At 50.4% G+C, this 18,250-nt stretch overlaps 1 protein-coding gene across 1 annotated transcript; it reads right to left on the bottom strand.

The window, feature by feature from the left end:
• Window positions 1–4,181: 4,181 nt before the first annotated feature.
• Window positions 4,182–11,917, bottom strand: LOC119091595 (uncharacterized). Its single transcript, XM_037214404.1, has 3 exons — window positions 11,878–11,917; window positions 6,349–6,545; window positions 4,182–4,331 (listed from the first exon to the last, which is right to left on the bottom strand). The coding sequence occupies exons 2-3, from the start codon at window positions 6,520–6,522 to the stop codon at window positions 4,182–4,184; spliced, it is 324 nt and encodes a 107-aa protein (XP_037070299.1). The 5' UTR covers window positions 6,523–6,545; window positions 11,878–11,917.
• Window positions 11,918–18,250: the final 6,333 nt, after the last annotated feature.

The raw sequence follows: 18,250 nt of genomic DNA on the forward strand, positions 1-18,250 counted from the left end.
TTCGGCAATGTTCACTAGTGAAACCTCATGATCAGTTACGTCTTATAATAACACTGGGTAGTGCCACTGCAGCACCGTGAAGACATAGGGGCATCAATCTTAATTATGTTCCAGCCAAATTACCATCAACGCTTTGTACCAGCACCACGCTTCTCCCCTGTTGTCGCGACCACCGTCGCACTTTCGCTAGTGGAAATACTAAATGGCACGGTTCCGTTCGTGTTGCAAACATTACAGAGCAAGCACACTGGAAAGAGCAACGCAATCGAAATGTATTACTTTCGTAGCAGCAAGCATAGAGTGATGACACGTGTCCTGCAGGGTCGCCTACTTCAAATCAAAATTCTGAGCTATTCAGAAGGATTTCGAGAAACCTGGCATTACTGATCAAATCGTATGCGCCTCATCTAACTATATCTGAAAACTATAAAAGGTGGCAGACACCGTTAAACCCAGGCCGCACAACTTACGTCGCATTATGAAGACTCATTGGTGAATTGCGGAACAGTTTGCAATTTGTGCGGAGTCGAAACATATCAAATATGCACCAAATTCGGTTCCCCACATTTGTGAGAACGCCGGCGGGGCGCAAATGACTGACAGCGGAGGCAAACAGTCGTCCCCTAATCCACCCCAAACCGGAATGCTGACAGAGCCAACGGTACTGGGAGCAGATTATGTCGGACACCACGGCAGGCTTTAGTGCATAAATACGCTGCAGCCTGGCGCGGCCCGCGGTCCAGATGAGCCGTTTTCGTAGAACAAGAGGCTCGTTGTTTACAGCGAGGTCTGGAGACAGGCGTGCTCCCCCAGATGCCAAACCATATCTGTACAAGCGCTGGTGCATTCGCGTGCAGCGCACTCCTTTCTCAGGCAAGGATGATATCCTTAATAACATTACCGCGGCACAGCTTAAAGATCGATGGTAGATACGCCCACAGTTTTACAATTGTTCAGTTTGTTCCACTGAAGTGACCTAAACGTCGTAAGCGATAGTAAAGTGCACGGTCAGTACCTGTTCGTGCGAAAGAGTTCGCTAGTATTCCGGAGGACCATCGACTTGAGACGTTGAAAGGGAAGAGTCTCTATTAGCCAAAGAGTTGCAAGGCAAATGTAAGAGAGGGGTTGGAAGGGGCGTTGCACACTCCGAGGTCGTCGTCGTCGTCGTAAACGCGTCGAGCCGCACCGTCGGAGTCTGAACGTGGGCTGCTCGGCGGGGACCGTGCGTCCCCGCCTGCGTGTCCCCATAAACCCACGTGGCCCACATATGAGCTCCAGATGTGGGGACCAATCGGCAGAGGGTCACACCATCGTGGAGACGCCGCCGCCCGCCGGCAACGACGCCCGTTTGCTCGCTAACAGTACCCATAGCACGGCTTTACAGCCAACTTGGTCATGGCGTAGATGGTGTTATTGCCCTTAACGACGGTCTATTTCCGCCTCGACTTATCATATCCCCGGGTGGTGTCAAAAGCGAGTTCCAAGTTGCGTCAAAAGGACATTACAGAGACGAACCATTAAGTTCGTTGATTGGAGAGGACAAGTAAGCTGGATGACAGGAGAAGCTGGTTGCAGGACTGCAGGACAGGACTGCAGAGCAACAATCAAAATTGTAACTGAATGAAAAATCCGGGCACCCGTTTTCCCAGCCTTCCGTTTCTGTTAACACTATGTCTGCCCCAATACCACATTTTCATGTTTTTGTTTTGCTCACGGGAAGTTTGCTTTCAGAAGGCCATGCCCAGCTGCGGACGGACGCATGCTGTCAGGGACGCGCGTACTTGCATTATTTTCGATGCCTTGTCACCAGTAACAGATGAAACTAATGTATGCAACAACGTGGGTGGTGTGAGGTCCTGCTAAATCAAAAGATGGTCCATGACGCCTTGGCGCGGATGACTGCCCCCAGGATGGCGTCGCGGTGTGCTGTCGGGCGGCGCAGCGTGGCGGCGGCCCGAAGGTCGGCCTGCCGCCTGCACCGTCGCAACAGCGAATTCCTTCTTGTTGCTAGGGGCGAGAAACCTTGGAGCCCGAGGGAGTGAGCGGGAGTGAGCTGGGGGGGGGGGGAAGAGAGAGAGAGATAGAGAGAGAGAGAGGAGAGAGGAGAGAGGGAGAGAGGGCGAGAGAGAGAGAAGAGAGAGTGAGAGAGAGAGAGAGAGAGGAGAGAGAGAAGAAGGGGAGAGAGCTGGGGGAGGAATGGCAGACAGGAGGTGGGAGATAGGAGAGAGAGGAGCCAAAAGCCCTCTGCCGCATCTTCAGCCGGTTTTGTCTCGCGACCCTTCATGTTGGCCATCCTGCTGGCTTCCGGTAGAGTTTTCTTGCTTTGATACGCAACATGCTAACCTGCAATTGGAGCGGGCCCATGTTGGCCCAACCAGGGTCAAGAGGGCTCCGGACGCGTGCCAGGGCCGAGAGGGCTTGGGACGTGTGTCTCACCATACCCTGTGGCAATGATGCGTATGCAGTTGACCCCGCGGCATTCCCCTTTGCTGCGTGATAAATGGCCTTGAGCTCAGAGTCCGAGCCGCCCGCGGGACCGGCAGTTCACCGACCTTCCGTTAGATAGCCTCCGTCTGATCGGCTTAGCTTATCTTGGTCTTGCCTTGTGTTGGCGCCAGCTTCAACTGTTTTGCCCGTCTTTCTGCCACGTGTTGCCCCGCTTGTCGGGCCCGCTCGCGCCCTCGCCGCGTTGGGGGGGGGGGGGGGGAGGGGACGGGAGGGAGGGCATAAAAGGGTGTTTGGCGGGTGGTTCAGGACCTGCCCGACGGCGACACCTGACGCACGGGTGTAATGCACCAGGACGGACGGACGGACGGACGGACGGACGGACGACGCAGGGCGTGAGGGAGCGAGGGGGATGAGGATGGCTGGTGTCCCAACATGGCGAGACGAAGCGCACGGTACGGTCCTGATTTTCAGCTACCAGATGGAACGCGCGGCTAGACCGGCAGCATAAAAGCTTCAACTGCGTGTGCCGGTCCAAATTAATCATCTCTTACATAACCTACTGCAACCTACATAACCTAATGCAACCTTCTTTCTCTTCGCTTTTCTTTCTCTGTGCCTCCTACGCACACAGCTTAAAGCTTACACCTCGGGATTAAGCACATCGAGATGTGTTCAGTGCGATGCTTTAGGGTAACAGTGCGGCCCGGTGCCACACGGCACTAACTCAGCTTAATGGGTCCGCTTGCTAGCCCGCGTCGATTCATCCCTCCCTACAGCGTCCAGACACGTGCCCAGTGCATTAAGCCAACACCGTAGTACGCTCCGGACGCCAGGCCCGGGGAGCAGGTGTGCTGCAGGGTAAGGAGGTCATGATGACTGCGTGATCGCCGCTTCGACACCGCGATGGTGTTAGGGAGAGGGTTTGAACCACACTAAAAAAAATGTCTCAAGGGTAACAAGAACGTCAGATGCCCGCATTCACTTTGAATCGTCTTGGCTCATGACCAGCTCGCAAGCTATTTTTCACATTAACTCTTCAAGGTTTGCGGCCTTTTCTGTACATAATCGGACCGGCTGATGTCCAGTGTCTCAGAGAAGTTCATAGGGATTTGCTCGCCTGGTCTGCATCTTCTCCGGTCCCGGCATATCACATTGTGGTTGCATCATCCACGGGCTTGATGGTCATGTCAGGTGCAAACCACGAGTGGATGCCGACTTATCTTTTCTCCCGGATTCTCTAGCGAGGATGATGCTATTCTTGGCGTGGTAGTTCAAGGCCTCGCCACTCGTTCCTTGCATTTTGATGCTACCTTTAATCTAATAGGACACAAAGTTGGACTTCGCCAGACAAAAATTTTCACGGCCATCCAGATCTTTTAACTCTAGTACAATTTCCGTTGTGTTGATTTTTGAGACAAAGACATGCTATCCTTTGCTTTTCACACCTGCCTTTGCCAGGCCATCGCTCAGCTTCATAGAAAAATTCCGTAAGTTTAAACAACAACACGCCACTCAAGACTTCATCTCTTAGTGCAGCCTGCTCACGTGTAAACGGCCCTTTCCTTCACTTGCCTTGTGGTTTCCTGCACCGCCGACGTCATCATGGATGATTTTAGCATGGGGCTTTCTTGCCTCCCACACATTACCATCGGTCTCTAGCTGGGGTCACCTACAAGCGTGAAGACTCGAACCTACCCTACAGAAGACGCACCCCGTCCCAGCGTGAAGAGCGCTCACCTCATGCCAGCCAGGCGGGTCTTCAGCGTCTCCTTCACCTCTGCATCTTTGGCAAGCAGCGTGCACGACTGGTGGGAGCGATGCGCCGAGAGGATGCACTCCCCGCACCCCAACGTGTTGCACGTGTCACAGTAGTTGTCAAAAGTCTGAAACGTGCAGGCAAGGTCACGTCAGCGTTTGCGTTAGCCCGCTCCGGCGGCGGGGGCTGGATCACAGCTGCCAACCTACGCGCTTTGCAGTCACAAAACAACAAGGCCGTGGTCGAAACCGAGCTGACGTTGCGTCCATTTGGAACCCATGGGTCAAGCGTGATGAAACGTGCAAATGTAATCATTCCTTGGTTTCAATATAATATATCCTCTCACCATGCTGGCAAAAACCGCGGGCGACGATCGAGGATATGGTTAATGAAAAATGCCGTTATTAGTGTCGGATTAAGATTGGCCATGATACGTGTTGCCGCCCAGAAAGCCTCATCTGGAAAACCCATCAGAACTAGCAACTATCATACGGACCACAAAGAAGCATGACGTTTTCAAAGAAGACTGGTCTGGCCGCTTCCTCACCCGTCAAGCCACACTCTGCTCTCCGATCTATGCGACGTCCAAGTCAGCAGGACGCGCCGCATGTGACCACTTCCCCTTTAAGTGTAGATAAGCCGACACCAAATTGTATCAGTAGGAATGCCGAGAGTTGAGAAACATTATTGAAAATATATCATTTACTGTCCTTTATGGCATCCGATGGCCGATTTTATACGATTCTGGTGTATTACAATGTATCGTTACAAAGGCATCCAGACCTGCACGAAAAACAGGGCAAGGCTGTGAAATTACTAGCCAACCAATACATTCGTTCCTAATGCTCCCGACCCAAAAAAACAAAAAAACAAAAAAACACAAAAACCACTGGAAGCGTCGCTTCGCTAGGTCGTAATGCAGCCGCTTGTGTTCATCGCAAAGCATTCAGCACACATAGTAGCGATGCCATAATCCGAAAATTTGGCAGAAACAAAACTGCAGGCGTGTGAGCACTGGGGAGCTAAGTAGGGTGCACCTAATGGCCAATAATGTCCTCGTAGATTTCCGACTTAAAATCATCCCTGCTTGTCACCTGCCGATTGAGCGCTCTTTCAGGCTCAGCTGTCCCGCTTCTGAGCGGCGGAGCTTTATGGGCGTTAAAAATCTGATTAATGTGGTGTGCAACATCCAATAAAAATGTACCATATATGCTTATACCTTATATGGTTTTGTGACTGACACCACATTGAGACCAGGAATTTTGGATCCGTGTCCCTTAATGCACAAAAATCCTAGGTACAAACATTCTGAGGCTAACCCTCATTTATGTATGTACCCCCTGACTTTAAGGGCGTCGCTTGTGCAAAAAGTATATTTCTGGACTGGATTTCTAAAACATTCTGCCCTTCTCATGTGGTCTTGAGACTTTACACGATCGAATAGGCTGTGCCGAGGCCGAAGTAGAAATAAAAGCTATGCATGTTTACAGATGCGTACACCACCTACACAAGACCGTGCTAATACCACACATGCCACACCAACCATCTGTATGTTGAAGCCATCCTATAGTTTGTTTAATGCCATCGCTCGCCATCCGCGAGGAAGATGGCGAGCTTGTGACAGCGATCTGATTCTACTAGAGTCCCAGAACACGAGTTATACCATTGTGCCGAAGAGACGACAATGGAACTGTAATGGAAATTGTAACGAAGAGACGACAATGGAACTGGTTTGGAGGTTGAGAGTGCCGCTCGAATGCTCACCTTGTAGTGACTTGAACACTGCTGTTGCGCACAGCTATCCTGGCACACATCGATGTTGTGTCCCCACGTTGGCTTGGTAACTCTGTGAGCCTGTAAATCCAGCCCCAATGCATGCTTAGAAAGCGAACACCTTAAAACGAAGTCCAAGCGCATAAAAACGCGATCGCTCAAACACGCGCTTCCGTGAAAGCTGCACACGTCATTTCAGCAGCCACAGTAGCGAGTGAGCACCACCTACAACACACGCAGGCGTCACACACAGGCAAACCCCATCAAAACACCCCAAAACTGCGCGAGATCCATTCACATGCCAGCCATCTGTGGCCACACCAAAGTCGTTCAAAACCGGCCCGGAGCAGTGCAGGGGGGGGGGGGGGTACCTGAATGCAGACGTTGCAGAGGTCAGTGCTGCATTCGGTGCACGTGCCGGAAGCGGCTGCCTGTCCGCCGCGCTCTGCGCACTGGCCGCAAAGCCGGCTCCGCTGCTCCTCGTGCTGCCGCTGAAGCAGCTCCTCCACCAGCGGGTGGTCCAGCAGCGACGGCGACGAAGTCATACATAATTGGCACTGGAATCCCGCTGTAAAGGGACCAGCCTTGACAACAGGGGTGGGGACAACACGGTCGAATATCCCCGAAAGACTCGAATAACACAAATTTAGATACAGTGAACATCACATGGTAAAACTGCGGTAAATGTGGCATTTTGTGCAGTACCAATATGAATTTTGTATTGCCCATGTTTATCAGCCGAATTCACACTCAACCTTCAGTCTGTCAAAGCTGTATTGGACCACACTCCACCTGGCGAGTTTCACGATCTGAACCAAAAACCGTCCCGACTAAAATTCAAAATTTTACCAAAAAGATGCTACGTGAGAACTGTGCACCCTAAAATTTACCCAGCTCATATTTCCCGCTAAAGTTTCCCCTTTAATGATGGGCCCCTCCAATGATCGGCGTGTCCAACGTCTCCCGTAGGTGCCCAATTTTCTGCTGGCACGCCACTACCATCGCGTTTTTACAAAGCAAAATTGTGAAAATTTAACTTCAAGGGTTTCTCTTATGATTAAGGGCTTCTAACCCTTCATTCTAATCTTCAGGGTGTCATTTCCAACCGGCATCAAGAAAGCATATTGTAAGTGAATGTAGCAATGTTGGTATCCCTTTACATCAGTTGCTATTGAAAGTGCTGGAAACATATACAACTGCGTAGCTATTAAACTGACACATTGAAGCAAGCCGTCACTGATGATCACTGGCATGTGGAGAGAGAAGTGATGCCGTTATTTTCACTCGGCGTTCTGCAATCTCCTTCGGGTCTTTAGAGATAAAGGCGTGTGAAGCTATTGCAAGATGATGCTATATATCCAAGCGTACTCGTCCATCAAAATACGACACCTGCGCTGAATATGAAACTTTCAATACTTCGGGATAATTTCTCCAATGTTCTCCAGCAGACAGGAATCACTGCAGATCTGATCACAACTACCAGAACGGGAGAAGGGTACACTGGAATGCTGCCGACAACTTCACACACCACAGCGGGGAGTTTTGCAACGTTCATTGCACGATCGGTACGCACGTTTGCGTGCTTGCAACAAACATCGCTAGAAGACACCTTACAGCAGCACAGCCTCAATGCCCAGGCCCCTAACGTATCATTCTGCGGACGTGACGTCGTGCCAACGCAAGCACGACACATTCCAGGCGCACCACACAGCTGCTGACCAGGAGATCCTCCCGCAGCTCGCCATTAACACCCTGATTGTTGACAGCTTTGTGATCGCTTGCACCACCAGGCAGGGTCCATCGGGCAGGCGCTGGCCCACAGTAAGATATCTCATACACCTTGCTGCAGGTAGTTCAGATGAGCCTCTTTCACACCAACTGAGTCGAGCGTGCTACCACATGTGGAGCCATAATGGCATATGCGTAGTCCCGGAGGCAACAGCAAATGTTTAGACACCTTTCAAGAATGTTTCGTGAATGGGGAAACATCACCCGTTCGGTGACTGGTATTCCGTACGTATTCACACGACCGTGAACGACCGCAATGCGTCTGTGCTGCAATTCATCGTTAATTCTAAGCGTTTGCCGTGCCTCCTGCTCCAGCCGACTGGAGACTTCAAGCTAGCACATCGCGATTTCAGACAGGTCCAGAGCCTAAACACAGCACACGAAATGAAATCAGCGTCGCAGAATTTTTTAAATAAAAAACAGAGCTTCGACATAGGAAAGGCACGCTATACAGACGAAGAAACGTAGTAACATTAGGTCATCGCCAAACTGGTGTGGGATTAAGACTAAATCAACCACGGCAACATCACACGATTAGCCGCACAACACATGACATATGCACTATCGAACAGATTCCCACTTGATTCCAAGTGGATTCGTAGACCACACTTCGGAATGAATCAGGTCTTCAGATGCACAGGCGAAGGCGCGTCTCTTAAGGTGAGGGGAGGGGCATCAATTTTGAAAAAGATTCTTTCCCGGATCACCATAGCGTAAATACGAATTATTTCTAAAAAGTGGGGCACCACCCTCTGCCCCCAACCCCCAACTTAAACAAAGCTGGTCAAATTAGGAAAGAAACACGTTTGTTGGGCGTGCTGAAAGGCAAGCTCAATCATGTTTCACTGTTCAGTCCTCCAAGCACATTTTTCAAAACTACAACCCTGAATACTACTAAACGGGGCCGGCAAAAATTGTGTTTAAATAATTTTGTCGGAACCGGGGCGTTGCTTGCCCCTTGGGCTATATGTCCTAATGCGCTATTAACATGAGCGTAAACGTGCGGTTAGAACATTTGGATCCGCTGTATAAGGCATGCATTGCGAAGGTGCGTCACCTCGTTCACTGTATCCAGGTGTGGGATCTGTATTCATTTGAGGGGGGGGGGGGGCGGGCTTCAGTTCCAACTTGAAAAAGTTTGGGGGCTCCAGTCCCCACAACTTCGAAAAGGAAGTGGGCAAACCCGAGGAAAAACTTGTTTTGATAGCGTAACTTTAGGGGTAGCTCACGTAATTTTCCACTGTTTGAACTCATTTTAATAACCCCTGTTAAGGACAATCACCAAGAAACGTGAAGAGCTACCATTAATGTCATGAGTGGCATAGAAATCCCAACAATGGGAGGTCCATCAAACCCCCCCCCCCCCCCCCCATGTTGAAGCAAACCGATTTGTGACTTGGCGCGTGGATAATTTAACGGTAGGCCTCTTTCCAGACTGAATTTGCATTTACGACGGACATGTCAATGCACCAAAGAACCATTTACTGTCGGTCTTAGAGGCGTTTGGCACCATACGCTTGCTTTGGTATTTGTACATGATGCCAATACCCTTATCATCCCTATATATGCGCATCACCTTAGTTATATACCAGGTATGTTACCACTATTGTAACTACGGTAAAAGACGTGAACGCTTTTGCAGTTAGTAAAAAATTGAGTTTTTACATTTCAGTTGATGTACAGCCAACGCAAAACTGCGTTGTGCGTTCCAAGGTCTGCATCTCTACTTGTTCAGTGCGCAATGGCCTTACGTAAAAAGCATACCACCGAAACGGAATATACCAGCAGCTTCCTAACAATACACACAAGGAGTTGGGAGTTCCTGACTCACAATCATCAATGATTAATATCACGAGATATTAGTCAAGTGGCGTTTTCACGAAAGCATTAGTAATGTTGATAAAACTCTCAAGTCATGATAAATTGATAAAACACAAAGCATTGCGCCGCAAAACCAAAAGCTCAATTCCTTTCTTGCTTAAGTCAAGACACACATAACCAAGGTTTACTGCACCCAATACAATCACGGGCATAGTCCTCAGCATGTGACCTGGGCACCAACCATGGCTAAAGCCATCGCTTAAGGTGCTTACTCCGCTCACGTCACCGGTAATCAATAACACTCACGTCACCGGTTATCAATAACACTCACGTCACCGGTTATCAATAACACTCACGTCACCGGTTATCAATAACACTCACGTCACCGGTTATCAATAAACACTCACGTCACCGGTTATCAATAACACTCAAGTCACCGGTTATCAATAACACTCACGTCACCGGTTATCAATAACACTCACGTCACCGGTTATCAATAACACTCACGTCACCGGTTATCAATAACACTCAAGTCACCGGTTATCAATAACACTCACGTCACCGGTTATCAATAATACTCACGTCACCGGCTATCAATAACACTCACGTCACCGGTTATCAATAACACTCACGTCACCGGTTATCAATAACACTCACGTCACCGGTTATCAAAAACACTCACGTCACCGGTTATCAATAACACCCACGTCACCGGTTATCAATAACACTCACGTCACCGGTTATCAATAACACTCACGTCACCGGTTATCAATAACACTCACGTCACCGGTTATCAATAACACTATCACATGAAAAGTATTCAATACCACTCGACAGCATTTGTGACGGTACGAAGGACGTGCACGACCCCAGTGATGTTTATCCAGAACGCTCCAGCAGATGAAGAGTTGAAGGGAAGAGACAGATCAGTGTCACCCTTTATAAAGGTAGGTGAAACAGGAAAAAACGCAGCAAGCTTGAAACTGCCAGCACGAATGGCTGAGTCTCTTTGAACCAGGGGCGGCGCCACGGATTTTGAGCTGGGAAGGCAGCATTTTCAAAGGTCTCTGATGGACGAAAATGGCCTCCTCACAAGGGGCCTCTGGGCAGTGTCGTATTCGAGGGAGAGAGATGTCGAGGGTATGAGCTCTTTCATCGAACTGTTGCATGCATCATACCCAAGAAATAAACGTCGACATTAAAAAGACGGAATTGGGGAGGCTTCTTTTATCCAGTCAGGGGTCTCCGTGGCCTAAAACACGGCCTCCTGATGCATAGAGCGGCCCTCCTAATCCAGAACAGGATGTTTTGATTCGTGAAGGGGGCCTCAAATCTAGCCAAGAAGCCTCGTTACCGCAAATAGGGGTCCTGATTCGGAGCCGTGACCATCTGATACATGAAAGGGACCTCCTGTTCCATAAATGGGACCTCCTGAAGAAAGATAACCCCAGAATAAGGCCTCATAGTTTATAACAGGGGCCTCCCGAGACAACAAGGGGCCTTCTGAACACAACATTGGGTCTTCTGATCTAAAGCGTGGGCCACTGTACCTTTTTCATAAGGATGGGCCGCATAATCCAGAAAACTGTCCACTTTAAGAGGAAAATGGTCTTCTGAGCCCATTTGATCCTCTCTAGCTTAGCTGTGAGAGCTTTGCTCTAATTTTCGTTATCTACGAATAGTTATAATGCCTTAAGTTCGATAGAAAGGGACCCTCCCAAAAATTTGGGAAGCAAAAACATGCTCTTGCTCTCTATGGCCTCTCCCCAACTCCGCTACGTCACCCCTGCTCTGAATTTATTCTCATGGAAACGTTCGTTCATCCAAGGTCATAAGCATTACTTTTTACATGCAGCATTTAGCGTGTGGTAAAGTATGCGGCATGGAGCTGCACCATCTAAACGCCGTTTCAGACACCTTTGGAGCTCCGCTTTTCCATCAGCCGATATGGAACTAAAACATCTATATCGCAACAGCATGGTAGCGTAAAACAATATGCAAGCACGCACTACTACTGCGGCCTGGTAGCATTAGCGATAGCATAAGCTACATTACGGAGGCAGCAATACGAAAACATTCCTGGGTGATGGCAGACAATGAACAATTGGCGACAATTACTACCAATGATTCAAAGAAGACAAGTCAGATCAAACAACTTCAGCACGACATGGATCTCTAAGAATGTTAAAAAAGTTATCCAGGCAATGCCAAGAGACAGTGTGACACGGGCCGGTCCAGGAATGTTTTCATGCAGTTCCGGCGACAACTGGGTCCGTGATGTTCCCACTCACCAGAACTGCACTGCTGCGCACACGGGGCACACACGGTGTGCAGACACCCGGTTGAGCAGCTTCGGCGTGCACTCCCCGTGTCGCAGGAGCACGTTACAGCTGGAACAGCTCAACAGGCCCCTGACGACGGAGCTGCCACTGGTGGCATCCTCTTGCACGGCCAGCTCCGTCGCATCGCCGCTTGTGCTGGAGGAACACTGGCCGGGACTGGCGGGCGGCGCAGTCCTGGTCGTCGGCGGCTGGGCCTCGCTGGACGCGCTGACCACCATCCTCTCCGCTTCGGGCGTGCCGGTCAGACCGAGCGCCCTGGTCGGCATCCCCCTCAGACATGCCTATGAGTATATGGCTAACGTCATCGTCGCACTCCCGCGAATGGATCAGGTATCGAACACCCCCCGGGACCACCACCGGTGCCATGGACTGCGACGGGACGGTGCTGAACGGGGCAAGAGTGTACATGCAGCTTTATGTTCCTTTTGCACTCGTAATGAAACATGTTGCTAGGACGATTCCATGTTCCTCAACTCTACTGGAAAGTCTTCTAAATACATTGTATATCCGCTGAACAAATCGAAATTAGTCGCCTCAAAGGGACATTGTTTTATTCAGCGGTATATAGCAAGCATAGTTGCGAAATATTGATGCCGCGAAAATGACATATGAATGATATGATAGTCGCGACTTTTCTTTGAGTGGCAACAGCGGGATTGCCAGATGCCACGGGCAAATGCTCGCCATTTGGTAGCCGTGACCGCAGACTTTATGACCTGTATAACAAGCCCGTCATCGGTACGTGTTCTTCATCCGTTTTATGTTGTAACGTTCATCGACCATGTGAATCACATCTTATTCGAAAGATGGACTGGCTGCGAAACCCGCGAGGCCTTCCCCGGCGTGTTTGTCAATTCCTGCTTCTGCCTACCAACCGCGTACATTCGGTTTTTTTCACTTGCCTTCGTGACCTTATCTTTGTCATGCCCTCCAGGATCCACGTCTTCTTAAACATTCGCCGCAAACGGCTACATGGTCAACAATGATGGCATGACGCTTTCAGGATCCTGACCTTGCGTAGCTATCGGGGCAAGTCTTGATCTTCTTGGGTCCACGCCACCGCCTCGGTGGTCGGCAACCATTATCAGCGTTCCAGCGACTGCTTCGAAGTCACGCTCCGTTTTGGGACCACTCCACACTCTGCGGCCCGAAACCTCCTGCGTCGCATCTGCCCCAGGGCCATTTGGCCGTGACACATGAGTGCACCAGTTCCATATGAGGCAATTTCATTTGTAAAAATCGTACGAGCCGACCAGATAGAAGCACCGGCTGAGATAAAGCCAAAGGCCTAAGGCCAGATCACGTAATGGAGCGGTCACATGCCCGGCCAACAACCGCACGCATCAGATGGCACCACCGCAGCCCCACAGTCCCAGTTTCTGAATTGGATAACGCAAAACTGGCGAAAAGGTCGGGGGAATCAGCCCTCGCGATACAATCCCTTAGACTCGAGACTTACACTTAGACTTAGGCTTGCAAGCGCAATGCACTCGACCATGCAACTGAACCTTAGCTCGATAACCTCAAGAGCAAAGACGAGGTCACGGCGCACCGCCATGCGATCAATGACACCAGCAACTTAACTGAGGCAGCCGCCACGGAGTGACATCACCATCGACCCACTGGCGGGCACGGCGCACCTGGGCAGGGTCAGCCTGGAGCAAGCTACCGCACGGTCCGTGATCGTGACGTCTACACAGCGCTGTAATCAAGAAAACAGGACGGCGATAGCTGGCACATGCTGGCGCGGTTGACAGGACGAAATGAAAGGAGGCAGGACACGGAGCAATGTTCAGGCGAGAAACGTGGTATTGCGCGTGCCCAGTGCGCTCATGTCATTTGGAGCACGTGGTTAAGTACGCCGTGGGACAGGTTTTTCAGATTGCCCGATCCATTTTATTGAGCGCGGGCCGGCACTCAACTTAATGGTTATGCAGAAGAAAACATGTTACGAATGTCAAAGATGGCGGGGCAGAATATAACCATAAGCCTTTCATCTAAGACTCCCGTACGCTCAGTTTTTCAACATTTCCCAAAATTTGCAACCATATTAAATGGAGCGTTACACAGTTGGGGCACTTTTCATAAACAAACTCAAATGCCCTCCAGACCAGTTAGTCTAGTAAAAACACTGGGTAGTGGCACTGCAGTAACCCGCAAGACATAGCAATGATATCAATCTCAATTATCTTCAAGTCCAAATTATGCTGTCAACGCTCTGTGACAGCACTACGCGTCTTCCCTACAGTCGCGACCACCGTCGTAATTATGACCCACCGCGCGATGCGCACGCCATGCGATGGGCAGATACAGGGCAAACAACGTGCATGATGGCACTAAGGTTAACCCTAGCACGATGGATGGTGCAAGCCGCCGCATTTCAATACGTATGTTAACGTCTGGCAGAAATCAGGGCATGACCGTGGTGACAGCGGTCGTAGCTAGCTTTGTGGTGACCAATAATCATTAATTTGACAATTTCTAGCTTCAGTCGCATATTCTGCACGAACGTAAAACTGCCGAAAGCATGTTTTCCAGTGGTGAATGCAATCGCTTTTTTTCTTAGAAAATGTGATCACCGAAACAAGTTCCAAACCTCTTTGTTTCACATGTCCTGGATATGTGCACTAGATCCCAGTTCATAAATGACGCGTGTCACACCAATGCAATAGTTTTGCCAATAGTACACCAATGACATATTATCTTGTCGATAGCGTTGGGCGTTATACGCCTGCCCACCACATCTGGTTCGGGTGTGCCCGGCCCGCACTTGACCCTACCCCATGCCCCGCCTGACCGACGAGTCCCCCCCCCCGCATGAGGTGGGTAGGTGCACAATGCGCGGCACTGGGACACGACAAACACAGCTTTGAAACTTTTATTGGCGTCCATAGCAGATAAGTTATAATACCACATTCGAAGAAATATAACAATTGTCGTTTAGGCAGTAGTATAACGGTGCGAAACTTAAACAACAGGTTTTAAAAGTTTTAGGAGTAATTTTCTAATCACACGACTCACATGAGCGATTTTCTGCTTAAAATTTAAACGCATGCTTGTTGAATGTCTGCGTTGATTAAATTACTATTGGCTGGCTATAAGCAAGCCCATGCATGTATCGCCAGTTCTGATGTCAGATCTCTTCCTACCAACTCAATGAAACTAAAAAAAATCGGTAGCATGTTTGACGCAGACGTAACAAAACAAATTCCTCTATCCTGATGTATTTCCTAATACGCACGCGGTGCGATACGTACCTAAACATGGTCCACAATGAAAGATGATTTAATAAAATGATCCCCAAAGCCCGTCTGCTCCATGCAGCGCCGACGCAAACAATGATGGCGCAACCAGCACCCAACACCCTCGACCGATCCGCGCCGCTGATTGCCAGGCCCAGCATTACCTTCTAATCTGCGTAAATTACAAGCATGGACTGGAAAGAAAAAAACTTAAAAATCGCCGTTTCGCACGATTAGCTTCTTCTTAGTTCGACACACGTGATCTACTTATCAACAGCTATTTGTCGCCAAAGACCCAACTAAAACATGGGTTTCATCATAACTTTTGCCACACCCGTCCTAATGGCATCCATCCTGTCACATTGTGCCTGAATGTTGTTCCGTCTAGCGTCTGCCCATCTCATGAGATCTTGCACCGTCCACTTGTCGCCGTCGTAACGCAGGAGAACTTTGTTCAGAGCCGAGGCTCATTTCTATCGAAATCGTCTAGAACGCAACAATAAGCGTCAGGTAATAATCATACCTGTATGTAAAAATACGTGGTTAACAGTGAGCATGCGTAAAAAGCGGTTAGTAATGATCATACATGGTCGTCATAAGTAAGCGGCATTGTAGGATGCTTTGACCGATGAGACTTTTGGTTATGCTATCGTTATTCTTCATACTCATACACGATCCATTCGACTTTGGCATCCGTGTTGATTTCGTCCGTGCACCGTCATACTGACGGCGCTTCTAGTTCTTTGGAACCCTTAGTCCATGTTGAGCTCGCGACCATATAGTGCACTTTTCCGCTAGGTATGCCCCTGCCCCCCTTCCCAGATTGAAAAGTGTCGAATTCGGGGAAAAACAGCTTTTGTAGCATTTTGGGTTCGGCTTACCTTTCTCCCCGTTCTATCCGCAACTCCTTGGAACCAGGCAACATCCGTTGCATTTCAACCGCCTGGAGGCCCAAGCCTGCTGCCACTGCCGGTCACATATTGGGCCCTCGGGTGTTCTACGCCTTCCTGGTCGTAGCGATCTCTTGTTTTCCGTTTCATGAACTCTCGGTGTCTGGTGCCTTCGGCGGTTTCGCAGTCGCCCATCAGACGTGACGTTCTTCCGTCTCAGAGGAACTTCGACCGTCACGACCGCGGTCAGTCTTCGTGTCCGTTGAGATCTTGGCAGCCATCTTCATCCTGCATAATCCCAACAAATCCCTGGTAATTTAAGAGGCTTGTTGGGCTGAAGACGTTTGGCCCGTGAACCTGCGTCGATTTTCCTGGCACTAAAATCAGTCCACGCCCTGGCGGCCTTGGCATTCCGCGAACGTCCCACTCCATCAGGCGTCATTGTATATACTTGTTAAAGTAAACAACCCGCGTCTGATGGCCGAATGGCGACCGCGCACCATCGCGACGCCAGTTGTGACGCAGGGACGATTGTTCCGCAGTGCTGGCCAAAGCGGCGGGGGACATGGACGGCGGCCGTGCTCTTTAAATTATAATTCTTCATCTGGGCGCCGCTGACCTTGCAGTCAGAAGAGGCGCCGGACACCTCTGCGTTGATCGTCGAGCGTGCGCAGGCGCCTCATCGTGTGCCTGGTGTTAAATGCACTCCTTGTTGATGCCGACGTAAAGGGCACTGACGTTTTACAGGAAGGCTAGCGACCACGGATGCCTATCCTCCACTACTCGGAGTTTTGTCCACTGACGATCGAAATGCCCAGATCTCCTTGGAGTGTGACATTCATTCACATGATAACAAGTAGAAAAACACGTTCCTCAGAACACAGGATACGCTGCACAGGTGCGCGGTGAATACCACTAGATTGCAAGGGTGGTATAAATCGTTTGTGACAATTTTCGTGCGGCCCACAAATGTCAGAGCACCAATAAACATCAACCATTGAATCGCCGCAGTCCGAGCTAAAAAAGGTGGATGGCAAAATGACCACTAACAGGAAAAACAATACAACAAAAGAAGCTTGTGAAGAAAAACTCTGAACGGCTCACCTCAAACCTCCCGCTTAGTAAGATCTGGCGCCAATGGTGAATCAACCGGCCAACAACCACGTCCACTTACGCTGGTTTCAGAAAAGGCAAAGCGACCGCCACGGCAACGGCTCTGCTCGCCGTCCAGCGCAGTGCGGGCCGATCCTCCGCTGCGCCGCGTGCGTCCTCCCCGCCGACCCTCTGAACGCGGTATGAGGCCCCGAGCCCGCCGACCCTTTCCCGCAAAGGATGTCCCGCGCCGCGCATGCGCACTAGCATCACGCCACGTCACCGTTCCGGGAAAAGGCAGACGAGCCCGCCGATATAAGAGCCGCGTGGAGCCGACAGCGGCTATTCGTACGCGGGGACGCCTCGGGTGGGGTGCTCGCGTGGCGGTAAATCGCGAGGTGCGTACGCCGAATGCGTACGGAAGCGTTCCAGGGTCGTTAGTCACGAAACGCGTACGTACGCATGTGATGAATACCTTCAACTGGAGCCTGTCGCTTCATGACGACGCTCTGACGGGTCGATCTTTTCAGTAAATAAGTCACCGATTCGGACCGGTGATTATGTGGCTGGAATTCTGCAAAAAGAGTAATTGAGCAATAAACAGACCCTCATAAAATGACCCAAGCAAGGCCCAGACTTCCTACGGCGCCAGCGCGCAGCTCGTTCACATGCGGCGTCTGCTCAGGTCGGCTAACATTATACCATCGCGCCGGTTTCAAGTTAAGGCCCTGGCAGTTGATGACATTTGCCATTAAGTCTCGGGCAAGTGCGAGGCTCTGCTTCAACTTGTCCTGTAGCCTAGCCATTAATGAAAGGAGCGCAGCAAGCGGGAATGGCCACCTGCCCTCCGGAGGACACCTCCACGAGCAACGCCTCGAAAATGACCACGTCCCAAAACTATCAGACCGACGAATACTACGGAACGCCGCGTCAGAGATCAGCAGGCCTGACGAGCCCAACAGCCGTCCCCATCACGTGACCGTGATCAGGGCGCGTCGGCGTGGTCCTGCGGCCCCGAGACACATGACCGGCACTGTCCAGCGGACGGCGGCTGTGTGCGCGCCCTCGCCCCGCGCCGCTCAACGTCGAGTGAAGCCA

The sequence above is a fragment of the Pollicipes pollicipes genome, unplaced genomic scaffold, assembly GCF_011947565.3.
Source record: "Pollicipes pollicipes isolate AB1234 unplaced genomic scaffold, Ppol_2.1 Scaffold_3447;HRSCAF=4054_pilon_pilon_pilon, whole genome shotgun sequence".
NCBI lineage: Eukaryota > Metazoa > Arthropoda > Thecostraca > Pollicipedomorpha > Pollicipedidae > Pollicipes > Pollicipes pollicipes.

What these genes read in the sequence shown, in the direction of transcription:
- LOC119091595 (XM_037214404.1), bottom strand. Translation starts at nt 6,522, where the DNA reads ATGACTTCGTCGCCGTCGCTGCTGGACCACCCGCTGGTGGAGGAGCTG. An exon ending in TCTGCAACGTCTGCATTCAG is followed by an intron (nt 4,332 to 6,348) that starts GTACCCCCCCCC and finishes TGCACGTTTCAG; the next exon opens with ACTTTTGACAACTACTGTGA.